This window comes from Rhinoderma darwinii, chromosome 1 (assembly GCF_050947455.1).
Source record: "Rhinoderma darwinii isolate aRhiDar2 chromosome 1, aRhiDar2.hap1, whole genome shotgun sequence".
NCBI classification, from domain to species: Eukaryota; Metazoa; Chordata; class Amphibia; order Anura; family Rhinodermatidae; genus Rhinoderma; species Rhinoderma darwinii.
The window spans coordinates 665,760,102-665,781,275 of NC_134687.1; the positions used below are offsets into that span (position 1 = coordinate 665,760,102).

Below are 21,174 nucleotides of genomic sequence, written 5' to 3' on the forward strand. Positions count from 1 at the left end.
TCCTCCTTCTAGACCTGTCCCCTGCTTCTACATTACTCTGTGCTCCTCCTTCTAGACCTGTCCTCTGCTTCTACATTACTCTGTGCTCCTCCTTCTAGACCTGTCCTCTGCTTCTACATTACTCTGTGCTCCTCCTTCTAGATCTGTCCTCTGCACTACTGTATGCTCCTCCTTCTAGACCTGTCCCCTGCTTCTACATTACTCTGTGCTTCTCCTTCAAGACCTGTCCTCCACCTTCTACATTACTCTGTGCTCCTCCTTCTAGACCTGTCCTCTGCTTCTACATTACTCTGCTCCTCCTTCTAGACCTGTCCTCTGCCTTTTACATTACTGTGCTCCTCCTTCTAGACCAGTCCCATGCCTTCTACATTACTCTGTGCTCCTCCTTCTAGACCTGTCCTCCACCTTCTACATTACTTTGTGCTTCTCCTTCTAGACCTGTCCTCCACCTTCTACATTACTTTGTGCTTCTCCGTCTAGACCCGTCCTCTGCTTCTACATTACTCTGTGCTCCTCCTTCTAGAAATGTCCTCTGCTTCTACATTACTCTGTGCTCCTCCTTCTAATCTGTCCTCTGCTTCTACATTACTCTGTGCTCCTCCTTCTAGACCTGTCCCCTGCTTCTACATTATTCTGTGCTCCTCCTTGTAGACATGTCCACCACCTTCTACATTACTCTGTGCTATCTGTCCTCTGCATCTGCACTACTTTATGCTCCTCCTTCTAGACCTGTCCCCTGCTTCTACATTACACTGTGCTCCTCCTTCTAGACCTGTCCCCTGCTTCTACATTACTCTGCTCCTCCTTCTAAACCTGTCCTCTGCTTCTACATTACTCTGTGCTCCTCCTTCTAGACCTGTCCTCTGGCTTCTACATTACCCCGTGCTCCTCCTTCTAGACCTGTCCTATGCTTCTACATTATTCTGTGCTCCTCCTTCTAGACCTGTCCCCTGCTTCTACATTACTCTGTGCTCCTCCTTCTAAACCTGTCCTCTGCTTCTACATTACTCTGTGCTCCTCCTTCTAGACCTGTCCTCCACCTTCTACATTACTTTGTGCTTCTCCTTGTAGACCCGTCCTCTGCTTCTACATTACACGGTGATGCTCCTTCTAGACCGGTCCTTTATTTCTACATTACTATATGCTGCTACTTCTAGACCTGTCCCCTGCTTCTACATTACTCTGTATTCCTCCTTCTAGACCTGTCCTCTGCTTCTACATTACTCTGTGCTCCTCCTTCTAGACCTGTCCTCTGCTTCTACATTACTCTGTGCTCCTCCTTCTAGACCTGTCCCCTGCTTCTACATTACACTGTGCTCCTCCTTCTAGACCTGTCCCTGCTTCTACATTACTCTGTGCTCCTCCTTCTAGATCTGTCCTCTGCACTACTGTAGGCTCCTCCTTCTAGACCTGTCCCCTGCTTCTACATTACTTTGTGCTTCTCCTTCTAGACCTGTCCTCCACCTTCTACATTACTTTGTGCTTCTCCTTCTAGACCTGTCCTCCACCTTCTACATTACTCTGTGCTATCTGTCCTCTGCATCTGCACTACTTTATGCTCCTCCTTCTAGACCTGTCCCCTGCTTCTACATTAATCTGTGCTCCTTCTTCTAGACCTGTCCTCTGCTTCTACATTACTCTGTACTCCTCCTCCTAGACCTGTCCACCACCTTCTACATTACTCTGTGCTCCTCCTTCTAGACCTGTCCTCTGCTTCTACATTACTCTGCTTCTCCTTCTAGACCTGTCCTCTGCCTCTTACATTACTGTGCTCCTCCTTCTAGACCAGTCCCATGCCTTCTACATTACTCTGTGCTCCTCCTTCTAGACCTGTCCTCCACCTTCTACATTACTTTGTGCTTCTCCTTCTAGACCTGTCCCCCACCTTCTACATTACTTTGTGCTTCTCCGTCTAGACCCGTCCTCTGCTTCTACATTACTCTGTGCTCCTCCTTCTAGACCTGTCCTCTGGATTCTACATTACCCCGTGCTCCTCCTTCTAGACCTGTCCTATGCCTCTACATTACTCTGTGCTCCTCCTTCTAAACCTGTCCTCTGCTTCTACATTACTCTGTGATCCTCCTTCTAGACCTGTCCTCCACCTTCTACATTACTTTGTGCTTTTCCTTGTAGACCCGTCCTCTGCTTCTACATTACATGGTGCTGCTCCTTCTAGACCGGTCCTTTATTTCTACATTACTATATGCTGCTACTTCTAGACCTGTCCCCTGCTTCTACATTACTCTGTGCTCCTCCTTCTAGACCTGTCCCCTGCTTCTATATTACACTGTGCTCCTCCTTCTAGACCTGTCCTCTGCTCCTACATTACTCTGTGCTCCTCCTTCTAGACCTGTCCTCTGCTTCTACATTACTCTGTGCTCCTCCTTGTAGTCTTATCCTCTGCTTCTACATTATTCTGTGCTCCTCCTTCTAGACCTGTCCTCTGCTTCTACATTACGCTGTGCTCCTTCTTCTAGACCAGTCCCCTGCTTCTGCATTAGACGGTGTTCCTCTTTCTAGACCTGTCCTCTGCTTCTAGATTACTCTGTGCTCCTCCTTCTAGATCTGTCCTCTGCTTCTACATTACTCTGTGCTCCTCCTTCTAGACCTGTCCCCTGCTTCTACATTACACTGTACTCCTCCTTCTAGACCTGTCCTCTGCTTCTACATTACCCTGTGCTCCTCCTCCTAGACATGTCCTCTGCTTCTACATTACTCTGTGCTCCTCCTTCTAGACCTCTCCTCTGCTTCTACATTACTATGTGCTCCTCCTTCTAGACCTGTCCTCTGGCTTCTACATTACCCCGTGCTCCTCCTTCTAGACCTGTCCTATGCTTCTACATTACCCTGTGCTCCTCCTTCTAGACCTGTCCCCTGCTTCTACATTACTCTGTGCTCCTCCTTCTAAACCTGTCCTCTGCTTCTACATTACTCTGTGCTCCTCCTTCTAGACCAGTCCCCTGCTTCTACATTACACGGTGTTCCTCCTACTAGACCTGTCCCCTGCTTCTACAATACTCTGTGCTCCTCCTTCTAGACCTGTCCCCTGCTTCTAAATTACACTGTGCTCCTCCATCTATGCCTGTCCCCTGCTTCTACATTACGCTGTGCTCCTCCTTCTAGACCTGTCCCCTGCTTCTACATTACACTGTGCTCCTCCGTCTAGACCTGTCCTCTGCTTCTACATTACTCTGTGCTCCTCCTTCTAGACCTGTCCTCTGCTTCTACATTACTTTGTGCTTCTCCTTGTAGACCCGTCCTCTGCTTCTACATTACACAGTGCTGTTCCTTCTAGACCGGTCCTTTATTTCTACATTACTATATGCTGCTACTTCTAGACCTGTCCCCTGCTTCTACATTACTCTGTGCTCCTCCCTCTAGACCTGTCCTCTGCTTCTACATTACTCTGTGCTCCTCCTCCTAGACATGTCCTCTGCTTCTACATTACTCTGTGCTCCTCCTTCTAGACATGTCCTCTGCTTCTACATTACTCTGTGCTTCTCCCTCTAGACCTGTCCTCTGCTTCTACATTACTCTGTGCTCCTCCTTCTAGACCTGTCCTCTGCTTCTACATTACTCTGTGCTCCTCCTCCTAGACATGTCCTCTGCTTCCACATTATACAGTGCTGCTCCTTCTAGACCGGTCCTTTATTTCTACATTACTATATGCTGCTACTTCTAGACCTGTCCCCTGCTTCTACATTACACTGTGCTCCTCCCTCTAGATCTGTCCTCTGCTTCTACATTACTCTGTGCTCCTCCTTCTAGACCTGTCCTCTGCTTCTACATTACTCTGTGCTTCTCCCTCTAGACCTGTCCTCTGCTTCTACATTACTCTGTGCTCCTCCCTCTAGACCTGTCCTCTGCTTCTACATTACTCTGTGCTCCTCCTTCTAGACCTGTCCCCTGCTTCTACATTACACTGTGCTCCTCCTTCTAGACCTGTCCTGCTTCTGTCAGGGATCATTACCATGTATATTGTTTGAAAAATATTATCCTTACATATATATATATATATTCAGTATATTACACAAAGAGATTGGATTCATGGAGCACAAAGAGCCTGCATAACACACCTATGGAAGACACCGCCCCCTGGAATGCAAAGAGGAGTGTGCAGAAGAATGTACAGGAAAACTTACAGCAGAGGAGCCAATGGGACTTAAGCAAGTCCCACATCTCGAGGGAGGGGCATGTGTCTCCTCTGTCTGTTTCTTTGTTCTGAATAAAGTTCAGTTCTCCTCTTTTCTGATGAAGGGAAAGTGTGTAGCGAACATTTCTGACTCGTTCACTTCTTTCCAGGCATGCCTTCAGCTTTCAATTTACAGAGGTGGTTATTCGGTGTGAAATGACAGGGAGAAAGGAGCTTCCCTGATATACGGACCTGACATTTGGCGCCCGAACAGGGACCTCACTCGAGGAAATATCGAAATCTGGATAACCGACAATCACAGGGTGAAACAGAGGACCCGAGATTGCCCACTGATAAGGAATTTGATCACCTCCACAACACGGTAAGCGAGTTGATTTTATGAATCTTCGTCTTATCTGTGTTTGTGGACGATCTTGTGGCGATCTGTAGAACCCTTTTGTTGATTTCCTGGATTATCTCAGGCGACAGAGGTGATATTTTCCGCTGTGAGGTTGAAAACCTGTGAGACCTTAGACGCGCCCGACTAACCATCCTCTGGGTAATTAGAGTCTAAATAAAAATTATATAAGAGACAGGAGAGTTATCGACTGTGAAATGTTAATATTTCCAGCGAAGCCGGAGAGTCTAAATAAAATTATATAAGAGATCGGAGAGTTATCGACTGTGAAATTTTAATATTTCCAGCGAAGCCGGAGAGTCTAAATCAAAATTATATAACAAGATCGGAGAGTTATCGACTGGGATTTTAATATTTCCAGCGAGGCCGGAGAGTCTAGATAAATATTGTTATATTCCAGTGAGATGTACAGGGATACATTGTAGACTGAAAAATTGATATATAAATTACATGTATAACATAGACTGTTAGAATGGATGGATTACGGTCCATATTCAAATCTCCAGGATCGTCCGTTTCCGGACAGTCCTATTCGTATGATTTATTGAAGCGAAGCGTAGGGAAGGGAAGAAGTATGTGAGTAAAATGAAGAAATTGATAGAAGTGTGTGGAATCCATAGAGGAGTGCGGCTGCAGGCCGGAGATTGGGCAAAAGGTATTCTGGAGAACAAAGGGAAGTTGGAAGGTAGAAAGTTGATGGAAAGTGCTTTAGAGGGATTTGCAGAAGAGGAAGTTAGGAATAAGAAAAGTATTGTACGTATTAGAAAACAGGACCAGCCGACGCCCGGTAATGGCTTCCGCACCTCATGTTGAGTGTGTCCTCATTGTGGGTGGGAAACCCCCCCCCCCCTCACAGCTGCGCACTGTGTTTCCAATGGGAGAGGCTGCCCCCCCACCACCAACCCACCCCTGATGTGGCCACGCCCGGCCCAACCAAATCAGTATGAAATAATCGCCTTGTTAATTTTGTCATTTGTAGTGTCTTCTATTTTTTAGGTTCCATGCTAGTGTTCAGGACGCTGTTCACTGATGAAGCAACACGTCATCATAATATAGAAGATGGTGGCCGACAGATTGTACACTGTTACAGATTATATGTTTGATGTTTTGAACGTAGATAATTCCTATACAATGGTGTGATGAATGATTGCAGATACGTATGTTGTTTTGCCGGCATTGAAAGTGTTAAGATTGTGAGACTAGAAGCTGTGAGAAATGAGGGGCTGACTGGGTGCAGTCTGCAGGGCTGATGTGACAAAGGATTTCAATATGCACTGCTGAGAGAGATATATATATATATATATATATATATATATATATATATATATATCAGTAATGTCTACAAACCTAAATAAATTTCTTCTCTTTGCGCATGCGCTGTTGTTTATAAAAGTTACGATATTTTTTGTTATGATGTGATCAGATTTCATGGGTTTTGATGTTAATTCAGATGTATTAAACTACAGATACTGTGAGACACGGGGTTTTGAAAATGTATGTGCCCCCACCTTTCCCTATTTTTATATACAGTTTATTGGTTTGCAGTAATTAATGTTATCAGATATAATATTTTCTGTTTTTATTGAATAACTAACTACAATTGTTTTGTTTTTGATTTCACACATGAGTTATGTCATTGTAAAGATCAAATGTATTTTCGTCAGGAAAAAGTCATTTTTGTTTCAGGCTGTTGTACATTACAGGGGGTTAAACTAGTGCCGCACAGATAGAGTGCCAGACTTTCTTATGTTGAGATGTAGTTTTGAACTCTGCTACATTACTTTCGCAGAGTCCACAAAGGGGGGAATGGTGAAGGAACTGATCAGGTACAATTTTGGTTTGTTTTGAGTTAATTAATTTGGTTTCAGGAGATTTAAAAATGTGTAAGAAACCCCAATGAGTAATCCAGATTAAATGTGTATGAGAGTAACCTACATTTTGAGGTTTTTCTGTGTAGATGGTTCCAGATCTTTCCAGAACAGTAAATCTTGCACTGGGTATGCTGTGCTGTAGTCTCCACCCAATATGAGGTATTGTGTAAGAGACCATTCCCCTCCAGCAAAGTTACACAGGAGGCAGAGGTGACGTCACTCACACGAGTCTTTATGGATTTAGATGAGGGAGAAGGCAAAACAAAAATTGTCTGGACATTGTTAATTTGATGTCCAGTTTTTAGGAATGTTTTATTTTTATTTGTTTTTGTATTAATCAAGTATTTGCAGAACCTGATAAAAGTGAGATTCTCAAAGTAGTCTGGATTATCAGATGAGTGTGGAGAAGTGTATAACATTTGGTTTTATTTTAGAGGATGAAGACGCCACCCCTTTGAGATGTTCTATCAATATGTGACATGGGTTTTTAATGTAAATTTGTAATAAAGAGATATTTTATTATACAATATGTACAAGACAGGATACGAGGCACCAGGTAAATTACCCAGAAACCACTCTCACCTTCTTGTTCATATCAAGGAGCGGAGCTGGAGGTGCTCGCTGAGGCTGTAACCTGGCAGAAGGTAAGACGGCCGACATCTACACTGACTCTAGGTACGCTTTTGGCATCGCCCACAATTATGGGCCCATTGGTAGTAGGAACTTTATTGGATCATCGGGTATGCCAATTGAGAGAGCGAGAGAAGACAGACCTGGCAACAAGGATATGTGCACTCAGGTGTCAGTAAATTGGCTTGTCCCTGGATACAATAATGCCACCACTAGGTTTGTAGCAGCCGGCATGATGTGCGCACGGCATGACATAGGTAAAACAGCAAAGGTATCTGTGAAAAGTGCAGCCCGGCCAGATTAACAGTCCCAGCGACTGCAGAACATACAACTACCCAGGGTAGAAGTGTATGACAATGTGCTCGTGTGTGTAGACCTGTTCTCAGGGGGGCCTGAAGCCCGGCCGGTATCTTCCCCATTGCAGATGTTGTGTGTAAGTGACGGGGGAACAGTGTTATCCCAAGTATTGACCTGATGTTTGTACAGTGATAAGATGTTAGCAGTTCTCTAGATGTTATTCCAAAGTTAGTTTGTTTAATAATTGTATTTAAGAAGTGTTGTGGGAATATTAAATACTGAGGTTAAGTTTTATGTAAAGTTCCGGACCAGCCTTAGCATTGGACTATTAGAGTCATGCGTCAGATAAAAGGTACAGAAGCGGAATTCCCATTCGAAAACATTTTTATTTGTTTATTTTTATTTTTGTTGTGAAAGGGAAATTTTAGAGCAGAGAATTCTGTGCAGTGTATATGTGTATGTATAGATATGTATATAAAGAAGAAGAATCAATTTGTAAGTTTTAGTTACTGACCAGTGTGAACGTTTGATGTAAAGATGCTATTTGTTAATGTTTTTCTTCAAATTAATTATTTGATTAAGATCAATTAATGTTTATACAATGAAAAAGCTTGTTCTCCACAGGAAGAGTCCAACTGGGAGCGGAAGGCGTGAGAACCAGATTCTAACAGAATGTGGACGGATAAGGGAAGGTGAACCGGTAACACCCAAGGCACTCTTGATGGCACTTGCATTGATGGTGTTTGACCTCACATATGCCCCAAGACTGCAAGGATCGACGTGGTAAGATCTAATTGGTATGTTCCAGGCTTTACAGCTGTTGCTGCTAAATTCTGTTAGAGCTGTTTGATTTGCCTACAGAACAGTCCTGGCAGACCGGTGCCAACCTTATCATACCCGCCTCACACGAAGGAAACAGACCTTGAGAGGCCTTCCCAGGTAGAACGAACCAGATTAGAGTAAGAAAAATTGGTTTGAGACACTTGTCAGATAAACATGTGGAATCTGTGTATATTTCTGTGAGGTGGAGATGTTCTAGGCGATCAGCTGAGATCAAGGTACAAATCCTGCTGAAAGAGTATCACCAAGTGCAAATGAAATGTACCCAGTAATCACACATATTCTAGGTGCCCTGCCCATTGGAACAGAGAAGTTTTTCGTTATATATATATATATATATATATATATATATATATATATATATATATAAAGGTGTTTGATGTCATTTAAGGGCCTGACATTATTGTATGTACTTAGAACAACGTTGATAATGTATGCGGATGATGTTATCACCAGATTAGTATTTATTTTAACAATTGACAAGAGTTGGGGGTCCCCAGCAAGTGCCAGTAAATATGAACTAAAAGACTTTTAACACGATGAACTCCATCACTGAGATGCGGCAGGCACAGCCTGAGCCAGTACAACGCGTTTATCATGAACTGACGGCAGTGTCACAATTCTAAACGGCCGCCCAGACAAGTAACTTACCAAAGGAAGAGCACAGATGCGGAGGGTTTGATAGTCACAATACAACTCCACTAATCCGCCTACGTGGGATCTCACCCCAGGCTCACAGCATGAGGTGCTATGTACAGCCTGATGATGTAAACTAAAGGAGACGGTGTCGGACAGATGAGAAGGACCAAACCAAGTCCTGATGACATCAACAAAGATCAAAGTAAAGACCAAAGACCTGAGTGAATCCGTCAGCAGGATCAAGTGTTTTGATAAGTAAGTGGCTAGGAGGGGGTAATAATAACTCCCCCACTGGACACCAACGTAGTCTGACTCCACAATTGTGTGGGTTACCCTGAGGGTGACAGTCAGTGAAGAGAAGACAGGAGAAGAAGAAGACGATGGTGTACAGGACTGGCAATGAACTGATGGGACCCGAAACCTGAGGGTGATAGCATTATGATTATTAGTTGAGGCCCTATTGTTTATAATGTCTGAGGTTTATAATTATAATGTGTGTAAATATGCCACGGTGCTGCAAATTACAATCTGAGGAGTTTTGTGTGGAGGAGTGAGGTGAAGGTCACTGTGCTGCCCATGACCTGTTATATCTGCAGGGGTAAAAGTCCCATTAGGACAGTAAGTGACAGTGCGACAGTTGTTACCATTAATAAAATGTAGACCGGATTAATTATATATATATATATATATATATTACAACCAGCAGCGGTTTGTAGATTATATCAAGACAACCATCCTGTATCCAGAGGAGAATAGGGAAAGTTAGGACCACTCCGACACCTTGGAAGTCCAGGTACAAAGGGGGGTTACTCATCAGGAGTAGCTCGTCTCAAGCTGGTGAAGAAATCCAAAACCCCTACCCGCCTGGTTCGAGTGGTCAGTGGTAGGTTGCTAGGCAAGACTCAGGGATAGAATAATATTTTTAGGGGGGACTGTCAGGGATCATTACCATGTATATTGTTTAAAAAATATTATCCTTACATATATATATATATATATATATATATATATAAATATATATATATATTCAGTATATTACACAAAGAGATTGGATTAATGGAGCACAAAGAGCCTGCATAACACGCCTATGGAAGACACCGCCCCCTGGTATGCAAAGAGGAGTGTGCAGAAGAATGTACAGGAAAACTTACAGCAGAGGAGCCAATGGGACTTAAGCAAGTCCCACATCTCGAGGGAGGGGCATGTCTCCCCTCTGTCTGTTTCTTTGTTCTGAATAAAGTTCAGTTCTCCTCTTTTCTGATGAAGGGAAAGTGTGTAGCGAACATTTCTGACTCGTTCACTTCTTTCCAGGCATGCCTTCAGCTTTCAATTTACAGAGGTGGTTATTCGGTGTGAAATGACAGGGAGAAAGGAGCTTCCCTGATATACGGACCTGACACTTCTACATTACTCTGCTCCTCCTTCTAGACCTGTCCTCTGCTTCTAAATTACTCTGTGCTCCTCCTTCTAGACCTGTCTTCTGCTTCTACATTACTCTGTGCTCCTCCTTCTAGACCGGTCCTCTGCTTCAACATTACTCTGTGCTCCTCCCTCTAGACCTGTCCTCTGCTTCTACATTACTCTGTGCTCCTCCTTCTAGACCTGTCCTCTGCTTCTACATTACTCTGTGCTCCTCCTCCTAGAAATGTCCTCTGCTTCTACATTACTCTGTGCTTCTTTTAGACTTGTGCTTACCTTCTAAATTACTCCGTGCTCCTCCATCTAGACCTGACTTCTGCTTCTACATTACTCTGTGCTCCTCCTTCTAGACCTGTCCTTTGCTTCTACATTACTCAGTGCTCCTCCTTCTAGACCTGTCCTCTGCTTCTAAATTACTCTGTGCTCCTCCCTCTAGACCTGTCCTCTGCTTCTAAATTACTCTGTGCTCCTCCCTCTAGACCTGTCCTCTGCTTCTACATTACTCTGTGCTCCTCCTTCTAGACATGTCCTCTGCTTCTACATTACTCTGTGCTCCTCCTTTTAGACCTGTCCTCTGCTTCTACATTACTCTGTGCTCCTCCCTCTAGACCTGTCCTCCGCTTCTACATTACTCTGTGCTCATCCTTCTAGTCTCATCCTCTGCTTCTACATTATTCTGTGCTCCTTCTTCTAGACCTGTCCATCGCTTCTACATTACTCTGTGCTCCTCCCTCTAGACCTGTCCTCTGCTTCTACATTACTCTGTGCTCCTCCTTCTAGACCTGTCCTCTAGCTTCTACATTACTCAGTGCTCCTCCTTCTAGACCCGTCCTCTGCCTTCTACATTATTCTGTGCTCCTCCTTCTAGACCTGTCCGCTGCCTTCTACATAACTCTATGCTGCTCCTTCTAGACCTGTCCCCTGCTTCTAAATTACTCTGTGCTCTTCCTTCTAGACCTGTCCACCACCTTCTAGACCGGTCCTCTGCCTCCTACATTACTTTGTGCTCCTCCTTCTAGACCTGTCCGCTGCTTCTACTTTACTCTGTGCTCCTCTTTCTAGACCTGTCCTCTGCTTCTACACTACTCTGTGCTCCTCCTTCTAGACCTGTCCTCTGCTATAATATCTGTCTCTTCAAACCTTGTGATGTGCGCGGCCGGTAGTCCTCCATCATGACCTCCTCGTACAGATCCTTGTGTCCTTCTAGATACTCCCACTCCTCCATGGAGAAATAGACAGTGACATCCTGACACCTTATAGGAACCTGACACACACAATGATACAGTCATCACCCAGACACCTCCAGTGCTGTTACTGTAGAATTTCCCAGCATTCCCAGCAGTGTCACCTCTCCAGTCAGCAGCTCCGTCATCTTGTAGATCAGTTCTAAGATCTTCTTCTCATGTATCCGGGAGTGAGGGGGAGGCTCTGTGATGGGGCTCTGACTACTGCTCCATCCTCCTGACTCATGGATGATGGGAGTCGTACAGTCACCCGATGTCTTCTTCACTATTGTGTACTCCTGTGTATGGAGAGAGACACTTAGAGAACTGAACACAGTATTCCCCACTCAGTAGAGAGGGAGATTGTGACTCCGCTGTATAGAGCTCTAGTGCCCCACATCTGTAATACTGGAGACCTCACCTACAAAAAGACATTGAGAAAATACAACGAGGCCAAAACTAAAAAGGAAATAATATTGGAGGGACTAGATGGACCATGTGCTCTCCTCCTGCCGTCATCTTCTATGTTTCTATATAGAGGTCATCCTGATCCTCCTGGTTCCTTGTCATTGCTCTACAACATTACTATGGCTGCATTGGTGACATGACACATAACTGACCATATTGGTAGGTATAGATCAGCAGCACAGGATAAATTTTCAAGAGGGTGCACGTCTCCTGGGTCACAGTCCGAGTGACCCCTCAGTCAAGACAAAGAAGAAATGGAGACAGCACTACCGAATTTTCAAAGTGAAGATCCTTTTATTCCACGGTGCAACGTTTCAGCTCAATACGAGCCTTTCTCAAGTATAATAATGTGACACACAGAGCGCATATATATGCAATACAGGGTCATAAAGCCAATTACATACATATAATAAACTTTTGCAATAATGCTACAACAGGTATACAACATTTTTATATCAATAGGATCCCCTATGGATGTGCTAATACATGAATAGAAATAAATTAAAAAACATTACATATACATAGTATAAATAGTGCATTCACTGTAATAAGGCCAATCAATCAGATGGGCTACATGTGTATAATGACATGTGATAGTGTAAGAAAACAGGTGTATAAAATAAAGTTAAAAACATCTTACCCTCGCTGGATCGGCTGATAGCGTTGTGCACTTTCTTACTACATGAAAACTAAGCATTGCGTAATCCTAGCACCTGTGTGTATGAGTCATCGCATGATACGTCATTATACGCATGCGCATTGTCTACCAGAGGCGCTAGTCGCCATATTGAAAGAGGGCTATACACCCACAAATGTTTCCCATGGATGACGTCGGATCCTGTCCGTCTCAACTATGAGTCATTGGACATATCGTGGATTCGCATCTGCGCAATGCCCATTAAGGATCGTCGGACCCATTTTGAAAGAGGGCAACATCACTCCATATGTTGCACATACATCCCATCCACTATAGAGTCTAATTGGTCAAATATAAAACGATGTGAACTATATATACTATCTCTGTAAACTGAGAATAAATATTATGTCTCAGACCAATAATCCTTATACCTCATCTATAATGATGGGGATTTAGGAGCACATATGGGTATATATAAAACTCATAATATACAGACACACAGATTTACACATCGTCTTAGAGATACTGTGGACGGAAGACATGAACGACATATATGAGAAAACTATTAAAAAAATAGGATGCATATAATCAGGTATAAGAGTAGTGCAAATATACAGCCTCAACCGATCCTTGAGGCAAATCTTGAGAGTAATATCTAGGATAAAGAGAAAAAGGAGAAAAATATATAAAATAGTTTGTAGGACACTGACAATATATATCAGACCTAAACATTGTAAATAGCATACAAAATATAATTATATTATAGATATGGTCAAATTATTTCCTATTCTCCTAATGCACAGAGGAGGGGGAGGAACAAGGGGAAGATGATAAATGCACGGGCAGATGTTCAAATCAGAATGTACCACTGGGTTATCTAGAGAAACTTGGAAAGATCTTGAAGTCTATATTAAGACCTCTAGGGGATAAGGTGTCTAATTTAAAAATCCATTCCAACTCCAATCTTTTCAGTTTGGAGATCCTATCTCCACCTCGTCTATGGCGCGGTACATGATCAACAATATATAACTTAAAGTCATTCTCGCCATGGTTATTTTCCACAAAATGTTTAGGTAATGGTAGGTCAATTTTCTTGGTACGAATGGTGGACTTATGGTTGTTTATACGTTTTCTGCAATCTAGAGAGGTTTCACCTACATACAATAATTTGCAAGGACATTGGATGATATATATTACATGGTCCGATTTACATGTAAGATGATGTTTAATTTTGTAGGTAGAACCTTTAATAGGATGGGTGAACACCTCGCTCTTAACCATATTCCTACAATTATTACAACCTAAACACGGGAAGCAACCAAATTTTTTGGGGGCTAATAAAGACTGATAATTCTTAGTCAAAGAGCCCACATCAGCATGTACTAAACGATCTCTCAAATTTTTGGTCCTGCGATAGGCTATACGTGGTGGGACCTCAAATTCCGGGATTTTATCAAAAGAACTCCTAAGTATCCCCCATTCTTTTTTAATGATGTTGGCAATATCATTGCTCTTATGAGAGTATGTAGACACCAGTGTTAGTCTATGGGAGGGCGATTGTTTGCGATTTTGCAGAAGATCATATCTCGAAATCCCCTCCACTTTAGATTTTTTATTGTCCAATAGTTTTTTAGGGTACCCCCGATTCCTGAGACATATCACTCAACCTGACGTCGAGAGTTGAAGGATCCTGCACAATCCTTTTCACCCTCAACATCTGGCTATAGGGGAGAGAAGCGATCATAGGGTGGGGGTGACAGCTTTCAAACCTCAGTAAATTATTACGATCTGTAGGTTTACTGTACAAATCTGTGGTAAGTTTATGTTCCTGAATATAAACTCTAGTGTCAAGAAAATTTAGAGATGTTGTTGAAGAATCCATAGTGAATTTAATATCATCATCTATATTATTCAGAAAGCTAAAGAAACACTCCAACTCCACTTGAGTGCCTGTCCAGACGACGAAGACGTCGTCTATGTATCTCCACCACCTCAAAACCTTAGTGAAGTGGGGAGAGACATAGACGGCGCCTTCCTCCAACGCTGTCATAAACATATTTGCGTATGTGGGAGCCACGTTAGATCCCATGGCCGTACCCCTCCTCTGTGCATAGAAGGAGTCACCAAATAAGAAGTAATTTTCTGTAAGGACAATTTCCAAGAGACACATAAGAAGGTTAATACATTTATGGGTATAGTTAGACTGTTGTAACGCTTCAGATACAGTATGAAGGCCTCTCGTGTGGTTGATTGAGGTATAGAGACTGCACACATCAAATGATACAAGTGTGCAGTCCCCCATCAACTCAACCTCATTCAATTTAATCAAAAAGTCAGTGGTGTCCTGAATATATGATTTAGCATTGGTGGCAAAATCACGTAACATTTTATCTAGAAAAATGGCTATCGGTGAAAAAATGGAACCGCAACCCGATATAATCGGTCTGCCCGGAGGGTCTACCAATGACTTGTGGATTTTTGGAGGACAGTACAGCACAGGAACCACCGGATGCCGCACCGTCATGAAATCCAACAGGTCACCATCAATGATACCCGCATTATGGGCCTCAACCAATATTGTGTCAATGGTATTTTTGATTCTAAATTTAGGATCCCCGGGAAGTGGCTCATAAACATTAATATCTGACAATTGTCTAGCTAATTCAGCCAAATAGCGCGATGTGTCCATGACCACCAAGGCACCACCCTTGTCCGCGGGCTTGATGGTCAGGGACACATCACGAGAAAGGCCATCAACCGCCACTATCTCATCCCTCGTCAAGTTGGGAGGACCTACGAATCTACCATTGTCACTCTCTCTAAAGGTACGAATACGATTTTTCACAATATCAATAAATGTATCAATTGCAGGTTCATTAATAAAGGGTTGATGTACACTTTTTTTATGTAGCCCAATCTCTCTTAGTGTGATTTCAGTATGATGTACAGATCTAGTGTCAACATTTTTACCGGCAAACAATACCTTGAATTTTATTTTACGAAAAAAATCAAAAAGATCCAGTTCTAATTGGAACCAATCCACACTAGAAGTAGGACTAAATGATAATCCCTTATTCAGGGCTGAAATTTCCACATTAGATAAGTCACGTGATGATATATTTACCACAAGATTTTCTATGGATTTTTGTTGACTTTGTATTCCTTGTTGACAAATTGACGGTCCCTCTTTGCTCTGAAGGCTCGGGTCCTTGTGCCACCTTCTGTGTTTGTGTCCCCCTCTTCTCGGACGTCGATGTCCAGATTGACACCTAAAAAACCAGTAGATGTTTCAATATTATCAGTATCGGACGTGTTGGAGAAGCGTTTTCTTTTCATATAGTTGGTATTTGTATTACCCTTATTGATGGTAGGGTCTCGTTGCCAATTATAGATCTTCCCGGATTCATAATCCTCGATGCCATTCAATATCAGTATTGCAAAGTCAATCACATACCCCGTGGGATGCGTTCACACCTGGCACAAAATCTATTTTCCAATAATGCGGATTTCTGTCAAAGATCAATACAGATCGCAAATAAATATTCACGAGATATTATGTTGCTGAATATTGAATTTCTCCAAAAAGAGCTATGTGAGATCAGGATGCGGATGCAAGCTGTGGATGATACACTCAAAACTCTCCTGTCTGAAGATGATCTGAAGAATTTCAAGTTACGTATAGTGGAATCAATGCAGAAATTTCGCCTAAATGGTGAGAACGCCAAACGCCAGAAATGGCATCGAGACATCGAGGATTATGAATCCGGGAAGATCTATAATTGGCAACGAGACCCTACCATCAATAAGGGTAATACAAATACCAACTATATGAAAAGAAAACGCTTCTCCAACACGTCCGATACTGATAATATTGAAACATCTACTGGTTTTTTAGGTGTCAATCTGGACATCGACGTCCGAGAAGAGGGGGATACAAACACAGAAGGTGGCACAAGGACCCGAGCCTTCAGAGCAAAGAGGGACCGTCAATTTGTCAACAAGGAATACAAAGTCAACAAAAATCCATAGAAAATCTTGTGGTAAATATATCATCACGTGACTTATCTAATGTGGAAATTTCAGCCCTGAATAAGGGATTATCATTTAGTCCTACTTCTAGTGTGGATTGGTTCCAATTAGAACTGGATCTTTTTGATTTTTTTCGTAAAATAAAATTCAAGGTATTGTTTGCCGGTAAAAATGTTGACACTAGATCTGTACATCATACTGAAATCACACTAAGAGAGATTGGGCTACATAAAAAAAGTGTACATCAACCCTTTATTAATGAACCTGCAATTGATACATTTATTGATATTGTGAAAAATCGTATTCGTACCTTGAGAGAGTGACAATGGTAGATTCGTAGGTCCTCCCAACTTGACGAGGGATGAGATAGTGGCGGTTGATGGCCTTTCTCGTGATGTGTCCCTGACCATCAAGCCCGCGGACAAGGGTGGTGCCTTGGTGGTCATGGACACATCGCGCTATTTGGCTGAATTAGCTAGACAATTGTCAGATATTAATGTTTATGAGCCACTTCCCGGGGATCCTAAATTTAGAATCAAAAATACTATTGACACAATATTGGTTGAGGCCCATAATGCGGGTATCATTGATGGTGACCTGTTGGATTTCATGACGGTGCGGCATCCGGTGGTTCCTGTGCTGTACTGTCCTCCAAAAATCCACAAGTCATTGGTAGACCCTCCGGGCAGACCGATTATATCGGGTTGCGGTTCCATTTTTTCACCGATAGCCATTTTTCTAGATAAAATGTTACGTGATTTTGCCACCAATGCTAAATCATATATTCAGGACACCACTGACTTTTTGATTAAATTGAATGAGGTTGAGTTGATGGGGGACTGCACACTTGTATCATTTGATGTGTGCAGTCTCTATACCTCAATCAACCACACGAGAGGCCTTCATACTGTATCTGAAGCGTTACAACAGTCTAACTATACCCATAAATGTATTAACCTTCTTTTGTGTCTCTTGGAAATTGTCCTTACAGAAAATTACTTCTTATTTGGTGACTCCTTCTATGCACAGAGGAGGGGTACGGCCATGGGATCTAACGTGGCTCCCACATACGCAAATATGTTTATGACAGCGTTGGAGGAAGGCGCCGTCTATGTCTCTCCCCACTTCACTAAGGTTTTGAGGTGGTGGAGATACATAGACGACGTCTTCGTCGTCTGGACAGGCACTCAAGTGGAGTTGGAGTGTTTCTTTAGCTTTCTGAATAATATAGATGATGATATTAAATTCACTATGGATTCTTCAACAACATCTCTAAATTTTCTTGACACTAGAGTTTATATTCAGGAACATAAACTTACCACAGATTTGTACAGTAAACCTACAGATCGTAATAATTTACTGAGGTTTGAAAGCTGTCACCCCCACCCTATGATCGCTTCTCTCCCCTATAGCCAGATGTTGAGGGTGAAAAGGATTGTGCAGGATCCTTCAACTCTCGACGTCAGGTTGAGTGATATGTCTCAGGAATCGGGGGTACCCTAAAAAACTATTGGACAATAAAAAATCTAAAGTGGAGGGGATTTCGAGATATGATCTTCTGCAAAATCGCAAACAATCGCCCTCCCATAGACTAACACTGGTGTCTACATACTCTCATAAGAGCAATGATATTGCCAACATCATTAAAAAAGAATGGGGGATACTTAGGAGTTCTTTTGATAAAATCCCGGAATTTGAGGTCCCACCACGTATAGCCTATCGCAGGACCAAAAATTTGAGAGATCGTTTAGTACATGCTGATGTGGGCTCTTTGACTAAGAATTATCAGTCTTTATTAGCCCCCAAAAAATTTGGTTGCTTCCCGTGTTTAGGTTGTAATAATTGTTGGAATATGGTTAAGAGCGAGGTGTTCACCCATCCTATTAAAGGTTCTACCTACAAAATTAAACATCATCTTACATGTAAATCGGACCATGTAATATATATCATCCAATGTCCTTGCAAATTATTGTATGTAGGTGAAACCTCTCTAGATTGCAGAAAACGTATAAACAACCATAAGTCCACCATTCGTACCAAGAAAATTGACCTACCATTACCTAAACATTTTGTGGAAAATAACCATGGCGAGAATGACTTTAAGTTATATATTGTTGATCATGTACCGCGGCATAGACGAGGTGGAGATAGGATCTCCAAACTGAAAAGATTGGAGTTGGAATGGATTTTTAAATTAGACACCTTATCCCCTAGAGGTCTTAATATAGACTTCAAGATCTTTCCAAGTTTCTCTAGATAACCCAGTGGTACATTCTGATTTGAACATCTGCCCGTGCATTTATCATCTTCCCCTTGTTCCTCCCCCTCCTCTGTGCATTAGGAGAATAGGAAATAATTTGACCATATCTATAATATAATTATATTTTGTATGCTATTTACAATGTTTAGGTCTGATATATATTGTCAGTGTCCTACAAACTATTTTATATATTTTTCTCCTTTTTCTCTTTATCCTAGATATTACTCTCAAGATTTGCCTCAAGGATCGGTTGAGGCTGTATATTTGCACTACTCTTATACCTGATTATATGCATCCTATTTTTTGAATAGTTTTCTCATATATGTCGTTCATGTCTTCCGTCCACAGTATCTCTAAGACGATGTGTAAATCTGTGTGTCTGTATATTATGAGTTTTATATATACCCATATGTGCTCCTAAATCCCCATCATTATAGATGAGGTATAAGGATTATTGGTCTGAGACATAATATTTATTCTCAGTTTACAGAGATAGTATATATAGTTCACATCGTTTTATATTTGACCAATTAGACTCTATAGTGGATGGGATGTATGTGCAACATATGGAGTGATGTTGCCCTCTTTCAAAATGGGTCCGACGATCCTTAATGGGCATTGCGCAGATGCGAATCCACGATATGTCCAATGACTCATAGTTGAGACGGACAGGATCCGACGTCATCCATGGGAAACATTTGTGGGTGTATAGCCCTCTTTCAATATGGCGACTAGCGCCTCTGGTAGACAATGCGCATGCGTATAATGACGTATCATGCGATGACTCATACACACAGGTGCTAGGATTACGCAATGCTTAGTTTTCATGTAGTAAGAAAGTGCACAACGCTATCAGCCGATCCAGCGAGGGTAAGATGTTTTTAACTTTATTTTATACACCTGTTTTCTTACACTATCACATGTCATTATACACATGTAGCCCATCTGATTGATTGGCCTTATTACAGTGAATGCACTATTTATACTATGTATATGTAATGTTTTTTAATTTATTTCTCTATTCATGTATTAGCACATCCATAGGGGATCCTATTGATATAAAAATTTTGTATACCTGTTGTAGCATTATTGCAAAAGTTTATTATATGTATGTAATTGGCTTTATGACCCTGTATTGCATATATATGCGCTCTGTGTGTCACATTATTATGCTTGAGAAAGGCTCGTATTGAGCTGAAACGTTGCACCGTGGAATAAAAGGATCTTCACTTTGAAAATTCGGTAGTGCTGTCTCCATTTCTTCTTTGTCTTAACTGACCATATTGGTGGCTGATCTTCAGCTTTTCTGCTGGTGGCTTCTTGACGTCACTTGGAAGGTCTGGACGCTGTTATACAGGACACTGGATTCTTCCTATTACTTCTTAGTATGTATTGTCCCTTCCCTATGTGCGACTTGTTCTATAATGTAGAAAAGTTTACCTCTCCGCTCAACAGGTAGATGATCTCCAGGGTGAAGTCTAATATTCTTCTGCTCCTCTCATTCCTGTCCTTGTCCATCCTTGGTGGGTCACTCAGGAGAAGGAACGTTGTGGAGGAGAAGATGAGAAAACTGGAGGAACTGGAGGATCTAGTACTGCAGACGTCTTTATGGAGAAAGGAGAAGATGGAAATCATACAGGGGACAACATCATGTGTGACATACAGAACCTCACTTATTCATCATTGAGAGAAACATCTTCTCAGAGCCGTCACCACATGGAATAAAGGGGTATTCCCAACACGGACATTTCTCCCCAGGATATGCCAGAAATGTCTGGTAGTTGCGGCTCCACCTCTGGCCGTGCTCGGCTGTTTCTGGAACTCCTATACAAGTGAATGGAGAGTCGTGCACATGTGTGGTCACCTCTCCATTCAAGGCAACTAGTGGAAGACCACCTATCTCACAATGTTGTAAACAGATCACATTGGTGTGCACCACCTGTAGTAACTATGTATTTGGGGAAGGAAGAAGAAGAAGTATGTGATCTGAAATTAATATGTAACTTTTATTAATATGCATTAAATGAAATGAAAATAAACAGTAAAATATCCGATGGTGTAAAAGGTATGTGTGAGTGACCCCCAAACTCACATACCTAGGCCATATATATTGAAGATGTCATTGTTTGTGATTCATGACAAAGTGTTCAAAAAGGAACACATGTGACTATGCTTCCAAACCAGCAATTGTATTCTCAGGTCTGCGGTAGTGCAGTGTTAAAGCAGGGTAGCTAGTGTCACCACCATGCAGCTGCACTACAGCAAAGTGTGAACATGGGTCTAGAGACTAACCCTCTCATAGGTATGATGT

At 42.2% G+C, this 21,174-nt stretch overlaps 2 protein-coding genes across 2 annotated transcripts in view; both read right to left on the minus strand.

Annotated features, from left to right (window-relative positions):
* LOC142664704 (uncharacterized) overlaps positions 1-21,174 on the minus strand; it is a 358,460-nt gene that overhangs the window by 280,293 nt on the left and 56,993 nt on the right. The gene's annotated exons all lie outside the window — the stretch shown is intronic.
* Positions 11,364-20,461, minus strand: LOC142665193 (gastrula zinc finger protein XlCGF66.1-like). The gene is made up of 3 exons (XM_075844791.1): positions 20,304-20,461; positions 11,595-11,768; positions 11,364-11,510 (listed from the first exon to the last, which is right to left on the minus strand). Exons 1-3 carry the CDS (start codon positions 20,379-20,381, stop codon positions 11,364-11,366), a joined length of 399 nt encoding a protein of 132 aa, XP_075700906.1. The 5' UTR covers positions 20,382-20,461.